Genomic DNA, 9,430 nt, shown 5'->3' on the forward strand with positions numbered 1-9,430 from the left:
GAAGGAAGGAAGGAAGGAAGGAAGGAAGGAAGGAAGGAAGGAAGGAAGGAAGGAATAGACGGTGAGAGAGTATATTAGCAGAGGGTGACTCGATCTATCTATTACTGTTTTGATTGTAAGTATTTAGATAATCCTGAAGATGTGCCACAGGATGAAGTTTTATTGGAATCTTGAGTAATATCAAGATTATACAATTATTTTGTGTAACTTCCCCACAGTCCTATAATATTTGAAATCATTTTTAAAGTATATATAAAATATAATAAACAATAAATGGTATTATCAATAATAATAAATCTAAACATAAAATTCCATGATATCCAGATACCAGGAAATGAATCCATGTATAGTTGTCATGTACCTGCTATTCATTCAATGTTTTTCCCTGTTAAACACCCTTTGCCCCCCTCCCTCCCCTCTTTCACATCTCTGTTCTCTCTCCACATATAATACAAAGTAAAAATCTGAACAAATTACATGACATACATGTCAGTTCAGCTTCCCCTTCCTCTGCTCTCCATTCCATGAAGATAATATGAATAATACACTCTCCATTTATTTTGAAATTTTGCAACTGGTCTATTCACATACCTTGTTAATTTTGCCACTCTGTTAGTTTGTTTTCCCAGTCTTCTTGCTGTTGGTAATCATCTGCTTTTGATTTTGTTGCAAATGTATCTCTGGCCACTGAATAATTATATCTGAATAATTCTTCTATTTTTTTTTTTAAGACATCATGCCTAACAGCATACTCTTATCATCCATAGCAAAAATTTTTTTTTTTAAAAAAAAGATGTTCTGCATTTTACCATGTATTTCATTCCAGTACATTGTTGGTTTTTTGCAAGCCCACCATATATGATAAAAAGTACTGTCCAACTCTTTACGTTTCAGCATTTCCCTTAGTAATTCTTATCCACTTTCTCAATATCCATCCAAAATCTTGTGCCAATTTTCTCATAAAATTTTGACTTGCTATCAATTTTATATCTTCCATCCGTAAGGTTTTCAATTGTTGAGAAGATATCTCTTCAATAACATTTGAAATCTTGATGTGCCTTCATTATGTAATTGTTTTCTAAGCCTTTCCCGTGGCTGTGCCAACAGCTGCTCATCACGTATGTTTCTCCTTTTCTAGACTTCATAAGCAATGTTTTGACTTTTCAGATACTATTCACTATGGGAAAAATTTCAGAAGAAGAAATTTATAAACCAGAACCAGAATCACTTGTAAGTTTTTATTTAGTTGTAGTTTTCTTTTGTTAATGAGGTGAAAAAATGCTTTATTGGAGCATCTTCTCAAAAGACACTATATTCATATAAAGGCATGATCATATTGACTTATCTTTTCAGTTTCTTTCCTCATAATGGCCAACTTGGAATTTGCCATTTTCATTGCCTCTATATGTTTATTTCTTTATGTATTTGTATATAATCAGGGTTGTAGATGGTCTTTTTGTTTGTTTGTTTTGATTTTGCCCCAAGGACAAAGATGCTGTCAGAACAGACCGTTATCCTGACCAACAGAGGGAGCTGTGACAATGACTTTATCTAGCCCAGGGGTCGGGAACCTTTTCCCCTCAAAGAGCCATTTGGCTCCCCCTCCCCTGCTCCCCCCCACCCGCTCGCTCGCCCCCCCCTCCGCTCCCCCGCCCACTTGCTTGCTCGCGCCCCCGCCCCGCTCACACACCCCACGCCTGCAGGGTAGGCATAGATGGGCCCGGCGGCTCGGCCCTGCTCCGCGCAGGGCGGGTTGAAGAGGGGCCCGCTGGCTAGCGCCTTGCGCGGCGCCCGAGGCGGTGTCTGCGCCCGCCCTGCTCGGCGCGAAGCCCGAGGTGAAGAGGGGCCCGGCGGCTCGACCTTGCCGGCCGCCGGGCGATTGATGCGCCCGCCCTGCTTTCTGGCGCAGAGGCGGGTGAAGCGAGGCCCTGCGTCTCGGCCGGAGCGGCCGCCAGGCGATTGATCACGCCAGCCCTGCTCCTCGCCCAGAGGCGGGTGAAGAAAGACCCAGCGGCTCGGCTCCTGGAGCCGCCAGAACAACAGCCGGAAGAACTTGCGCATGCGGCTCGCGAGCTCGCGCGGTTGGAGGCACAGTCTAGCCAGTAAAAAACTGGAAATGCAGCTTCTAGTCACAGAACTAAGGGAAGATTGATAGTTGTTGACAGTTTGTTCCTAGGTTTTTGTTTTTTTGCAATAAATCCTAAGTTAGTGGTGCTAGGCCTCAGTTTTCTTTGACAAGTCATTAAAATATGGTATCATGTGGTATTTTTTCCCCTCGTTGTTCACCGCCCTGAACCCTCTGGGGGAGGGTGGTTTAAAAATAATAATAATAAAATAATAAAATTACTAAACAGTAAGGAAAGCAAATGTCCTCTGTTTCAAATGTTATACTTTTGATTAATGTGGGCTTGTCCCATTTGTAAAGAATGCTTCTTATGTTATCACAAGAATATGAGGAAGCAGATTAAAAAAGTGGTGCCTAACTACCAGGGGTTTTCATCCAAGTAAATTTCTGTTTCTAGTGTATTGTTTCTGGTGCTTTATTCAGTCAAAGCGGTGGTGCCCTCATCCTAATCATTAATGTTCTTCTATCTAGGATGTCCCAGCCCTGCCGATCACTAGTACCTTTTGGGAAAAGAACCTGCCATCTGTACCAGGACTGATGAAGTTGATAGGATTTTCTGCTTTTTTCACATCAGTGGCTGTAGCTGGACTCTTTGCCTATAAAAAGGGCCTAGTGGTGCGGATATACTAATGTGGAGCTGTTTTCCTTTGTGTGCATTTGCACAGTCCTTTTTCTCTTGCTGAGCAGTGATTATTGCAGTTATCTCATACACTTACATTGTGAACAGGACATATTTTTTCCTATGCCACTAACAATTGGCAACCATAATGAAATGTAAGGGGGACTGGAGCACAGTTTCTGTTCTCACCAGTTTTTTTGTTGTGTTTGCTAAACAAGATCAGATTCCACATTTGTCTCACCATAGTGTCAATGTGAAAATTATTGCACAATAGGAGGCAAGTAGTTGTGTGACCCTCTACTTTTTATCTCCAGTGCTTTTGGGGGCCTAATAAATAAAGGATAGGAGATTTCATTTTAAGTAAGGAGATATGAGTGAATAAATTCTAGCAAGAAAGCTACATATGGAATACGTTATATATTTTTAGCTAAACTTGTGATTGCTATTCAGATCCTATTATTAAATGTTACCTGAAAGTCAGTATTCTTGAAACTGTCATTCCAGTATAGTTCCTAAAGCAATGAAGCATTCAAAGTTAATTATTTATATACATGCAGCTCCTATAATTGAAGAGCAACCACACCTGAGTGGATCCAACATATACATACTAGTGCTTTAAGACTGAGACCTGTGATTCCATATACTTTTAAAAATCTTAACCAGATCTCCCCAAAATATGTGGGGACAGGCTAAATGATCAGGGGAATTCTGTGGCACTGTGGAATTACTTTGGCATTATGACCCCCCCCCCTTTCTTCTTTTCCTGGCATTATGGAATTCCATCAAGATAGCTTCAAATCCTGGTTAAGGGTGACTTCCAATATTTACTTTTCCTTGATTGTGTCTTTAAGATGCAGATACAGAGCCAGGGAAGAAATTACCAAACATGAAGTCTCTAAGGAATTGTTTTATACTGAATCACATCATTGGTGCCTCAAGCCTAATATTGTCTATTTTGGCCAATAGCAACTTTCTAAATTCTCAGGTAGATGCTTTTCCCCATCCATTCTGTGTTATTTATTAATAGAAAGTGTGACAGATTAAATCCAGTACTTTCTGCACGCTAAAGCACTGAGCTGTGCCTCTGTGGTCAGGATGGACTGGAGTGAGGTTGAGGATAATCCTGTTCCACAAAAAAGAGAAAGGGAGTTAGAACCTGCTTTTCTGCTTGGCCAGGTGCTGCCTTTCTGAGCTATGGGGCTTAGCTAAGCTATACACCACCTTTATTGAGCCACATGGCCCAAGAGGGGGAGGCAGACCACTGGCTAAACAAGAAGAGTCCTGGAGTTATAATGCCAATCTGCCCTGCTTAAGGTACCACAAGGTCATGGGAGCCAAATTTGCTAATCTTCTTCATGAAATTTGCAACGTTCATGCCAGAAACCTGAAAATGATTATTGCCGTATTAAGGGACTCTGTGCTGAGAGCATGTGTTCTTTAATACTCCTGGCACTGTGAGGAGCATTCCAATTAGCAATTTGTAACTGGAGCTGAAGAGAAGGAAATGGGTGATCTGATTCAGGGGAAGGAGCTTTTACATAGATTCACACAGACAGAAGTGGGGCATAGTCAGAAAACAGTACCCATGCCAGGACAACAAGGAACTGGGTGGCATAGAGAAGAACAGTTCCACAGCTGCTCCTCAGACTTTTGGTTTCTAGGAAGGCAGTCTCTATTCTTCCAAGTTTTTCTTTGCAAGTATAAGGGCAGAGACACATATGCGATATTTGTACTGAACTTTAATACAGTTAGAAGACATTTAGCAGCTATAGATCATGGAACCTTCCAACATTCACTTGGTATGAGGTGATTGTAATTGTTGATACTTTAATTCTGAAAGCATAGTTGGTTCTGCATTGGAGCTGCATCCATAAGACAGGACAAAATGAACCACTCAAGGGAAATATTTTACAATAGTGAGTGTAATTGTAAGTAAGGGTGCATCCCTAAGAATCTGTGACTGAAGCGAGCAGAAAATACAACTCTAATAGACCCACAGAAACATTTTACATGAAGTATGTTACCTGAAACTTAAACTAAAACTTTTTTGTTTTAGCCTAGCTAGGATTGTAGCAGGTACAGAAATTCAACCATAAAGGATAAGAAAATTGATTGTAATGACTGATCAGTTTAGAAACATTCATCTTTTTAACATACTTTCAAAACTTAGGTTTGATAGTTTATTTTTGACTAGGTATTCCAGTTACTCAGTTTCTTTTATTTCTTGTATTAAATTCAAATGGATATTTCTAGGAAAATTGGATTTCTTTTATGGCCTATGGAGGGGTATTCACTGGTGCTGGGTTACTAGCACTGTTTTTCTTTTTGTGTGTGTGTGTGTGGGGGACTCTTCCAAGCCCTGAGGGGGGAAATGGTGGAAACTGGTGAAACTATATATGATTACCTTCTCTCTTCGCCCCCACACCATACACACACTTTTAACAAGAAAAGCATTGGATGCATTTCAACCTTTACATAGCTGTTAGCCCTACTACTATTTTGGCAGGGAGAACAGGGAGCTGAAACAGGATTCAAACCAAACATGTTCCTTTGTCAGCTTCTTGGAATTCATAGTGCTTATCGTACCTGAGGTGACTGGAGTTGGGAAGGGAGGGAGAGCAGAGTGTTGCACAGGAATGTCAATAATCCTGCAACAAAACATGCTGTCCTTTTTAGAGACTTGATTTGTGTGGAAATGGGCAGCTGAACCTTTTCAGAGGTAAATAATATCATCCGGTAAATGACATCCTATTCTGAAAAAGACAATTTAATATCAAAAAGCAATCTAAAATGGAAATAACTGGGCCTAAATTATAGAGAATTTTTTTCACTTACCAGGTAGAAACATTACCTCCTTGAACAAGCTGTCTTACAGTCTTCATTGTGGTTAAAAAAAGAAAGACCTACTCTTGTATTGTATATATGAAAATAAAAGTGTCAGGTGACATTACTATGAAAGAACACAAGAACTGCCTTGCAAGATCATCAAACCACATGCTAGGATGGCCAACTCTAGGTTTGAAAATTCCTGGAAATTTGGAGGTGGAGCCTGGGAGCGCAGGGTTTGGGGGGGGGGGACCTCAGTCAGTATAATGCCATAGAGTTTCCCCTCCAAATTATGCATGTTCTCCAAGGGAACTGATCTCTGTAGTCTGGAGATCAATGGTCATTTGGGAAAATCTCCGGGTTCCATCTGGGGGTTGGCAACCCTACCAAAGGCATATCAACTTTGACACTGTGTCAACTCAGCCAGTTGCTCCCAGGAAGCTCTCCAGCTGGGCTTGCTGCATAGTCTTTCTTTACCATTGTTACAAAAAAAAGAGACTGTTATGGCAAATAGCATGAGGTAGAGATTTGGTAGACATTTTTTAGTCAATGATGGTTCTTCTGTGCAGTGCTTTTAGCTCTTTGCCATATGTGACCAGCAATCCGTCACATTGTTAAAATGTTTACACTTTAATGACTTAGTGAGAATAGCATATTTGCTGTTGTGCACATAGTTTTTAAAAAATGTCAAAAAATGAATGTTTTGTGTATTGAAGTGTGCTTTGATTATGGTTCTCCTCTCAGTTTGACCCCAGTCAGCCATGTGATAGACCACATCTCCAAAGCATGTGTATGTATATATTTGTCCAGTTCTGGAATGGGCAGCAGGCAACACTTTCACAAAATGTATTTAGACCGGCACATTTGAGGGGAGTTGGATGATCTGTTTATCACTGTGGAATTCCAAGTTCTAAGAAAGAGATATTTGTACCATGGGCAGTGACTTAACTTATTTTGGCATGCATTGGAAGGGTGCATGCCTCACTGCCAATTTCAGTGCTCATATGGGTGTTATAGTATAGAGGAATCACAGTGACCTTTGAATGCCTCAGTACCACTGACACTAATGAAAGTTGTTGAATGAGTATGACATCAGTTTAATCTTTTGCTTCTTATAAGAAAGTATTATGGATGTCGTCCTGCACTACAGAGCTAGCATGATAAAGAACTGCAAAAGATGTATAGTCCTTGAAGTAATTCAGACAGCCCAAATGGGTGCTTCTCTATGTCTGGTGGATTCCGCACAGCATAATAATAACAGGTTTATTTTTGAACCCAGGTCTATTATATTCCATTTTTGCCCTTTACATGGGTGCTTGTTTTTCATGGAGGAAACAATCCATTTTTTTCTGCCCCTTCGCACAAACCTGATATCATTTTTTTTACAATGCAAATGCGTAGGCACGAACATCCTGTTTTTCCTGTGTTCTGATTGGCTGTTTCATCAGCCCAGTCCCCCTTCTGCTAAGGAATATTTCTGAATAGTGGAGAATTTACAGTAACCCCATGGAAAAATGTTTAGGGCTTTGAAACCATGACACATGAAAACATGAAGATATACAAAATAATAAAATCTGTCCAAAAAGGGAGCAAAGCAACATGTCCCATACATATGTGCATTTGCCTAACTGTGTGCTCTGAGCACCCAAAAAAGAAAAAGAAAAGGGAACGAGGCCATTATTTGCATGTACACATCCGTCGCTGTACACATTTAGATCCATCGCTGTACACATTTAGGTGAAATGGCACTCACAGTTGCTGCCAAAGGGAAAAAACATGCTTGGAGGACATTTCTGAAATGGCAGGCTATCACACTGGTCAGCAGCTCAGCAGAAACAAAACTGACATGATGAAAAGAGAACAGGCAGAGAGGCAGGAACAATGAAGTGGTTGGGCAGCCATGCTGTTCTCTCGGTAAAAAAAGATTGAGGAAATATAACAGGACAATCCCGTTTTGTGGGAGGGACTCATGCAAAGTTCTTTCCCAAACCGGGATATTTCCCTTCATCAACCTGTTATAATTCTACTGCATGGAATCTGCTTTAATTTGCCCCTCATTATGACCTGTTTTAAAGCATTGTTATCTGTTTATATTCTGTATAGCTGGAGCCATTGTACTGGTGTTTTTGATGTTAATGTGGTCAGGGAATCAGCTGCCACATTAGGAGTGACAGAGTTCACAGTGGATACAATGTTTGAAAATCCTGCTCAGTTTTTGCACCTCCAACCAGGTAGCAAAAACAGCAAGCTTAGCACGTTTGTGGAAAGTCACAGTAAAGTCACTGGTAGGTGTTGAGTGGCATTCAACTTAGTGGCTCAGATTTGCCTTGCCTATTGTTCAGTGGCATAATGCCAAGGGGATGGGGGGTGCATGGTGCACTGGGCATGCGCAGGTGAGGGGGCGTGGAGGAGCAGCTGGGGGTGTGGCAGGGGTGCAGGACACATGCGTGTCCCAGGCACAGACCCCCCCCCCCTCACTCCGGCCCTGCTATTGTTCCTCTGTGAGAAATGGTTACTAATTTCTTCCCAAGTGTACTTTATTTCCTTCTCATCAGCTTTTCCTCCATGGGGCTTCAATTACATGGGGCTTCAAGGTAGCCTCCAATTACAACCCAGAGTAGCTCAAAATAGCTTCAGGCTACGGATTTATAATTTGGAAATCCCATGCTCCAGAGCGGGCCTACTCAGCTCCTGAAGTAGGGGCTATGATCTATTACTTAGTTTGGAAACTAGCTACTATGTTGAATCAGCAAGACTTCAGAAGTATTAGCCTTGAAGACCAGGCTGGTATGTATGTATGTATGTATTTATTTATTTATAATTGGTTTTATATACCACCCCTCCCCCGAAGGGCTCTGGGCGGTGAACAACACAATAAAACAATAGTTACAATAAAACCCCCATTAAAACAACAATCAATAATATTATATTGGCATCCAATCATAAAAACAGTATCAAAGTTATGATCAAATCATAACTGGTATCAAATCATAACTGGTATCAAAGTTATGTCCAGTGGCAGACTTTTAAAATTAACATTAATTGTGCAGGTAGAGAAAAGAAAATACCTGCTTGCCTTCCGGAAACCAGAATTGTATGTGCTAGTAGACTATGTGTTTAAAAATGGAGGAACTAAAACATGGGACACCCTTCAATACTCTGTGCAAATATGAAGTGTCAATTAGAAGTAGACTACAAAATCTACCCTTTGATTAAACAAAATATTTCTTCCATCACCTCCTCCCTAAAATCTTCTCAACTGTTTACGTTCTTTTCCAGGAAAAATAAAAGTAACACGTGCAAAGTAAGGTGGTTTTTCAATGTTAAATACATTACATGCTGCAGCTGATTGCATCCTTTGATCACATGCCAGTCACTAGTAGTTGTGTCTGTCTGTTTTGTATATCAAAAATGACATTACATTACACAGACATGGATTGTGTATGTTATGGTTTGTTTGTGCCTTATAAAACTGTGGTGTTTTTCTCAAGTGCCTCTATGGTGGCTGTCTCTCTATTGAGTCCCTTGTTGCATTCTTTTTTGAATCAATAAGTCTTCTAGATATTTTTATCTGGCAGCTGTGAAGCTTTTTAAAACACAAATGAATAAATACTGTTGTACAAAATGTATTCTGAGTTTTCATTTTATCTTTCAAGAATTTTTGTTTTCTGATAGTGCATACACTTGTACATAATATATTTTTAAACATTGCTTGTAATAAAACTTATGAAAAATGTCTTGCCACAAGAGTCGGAATAATGCAAAGATACTGGCTAGAAATCATTCCAGGGTTTACTTTTCAACAGAAATTCTTCCATTTCCCCAAATCCGGTGTTTCATAAATAACAAATTGTTATTTA

General features: G+C 40.2%; 1 protein-coding gene across 1 annotated transcript in view; it reads left to right on the forward strand.

Moving 5' to 3' along the window:
* Positions 1-9,195, forward strand: part of LOC125430858 (amine oxidase [flavin-containing] B-like) — a 58,041-nt gene extending 48,846 nt beyond the window's left edge. Inside the window, exons 14-15 of the mRNA XM_048493157.1 lie at positions 1,168-1,230; positions 2,597-9,195. Coding sequence (XP_048349114.1) covers positions 1,168-1,230; positions 2,597-2,755 — 222 coding nt within the window. The 3' untranslated portion in view covers positions 2,756-9,195. The remainder of the gene's footprint in view (positions 1-1,167; positions 1,231-2,596) is intronic.
* Positions 9,196-9,430: the final 235 nt, after the last annotated feature.

Source organism: Sphaerodactylus townsendi, linkage group LG04, assembly GCF_021028975.2.
Source record: "Sphaerodactylus townsendi isolate TG3544 linkage group LG04, MPM_Stown_v2.3, whole genome shotgun sequence".
NCBI lineage: Eukaryota > Metazoa > Chordata > Lepidosauria > Squamata > Sphaerodactylidae > Sphaerodactylus > Sphaerodactylus townsendi.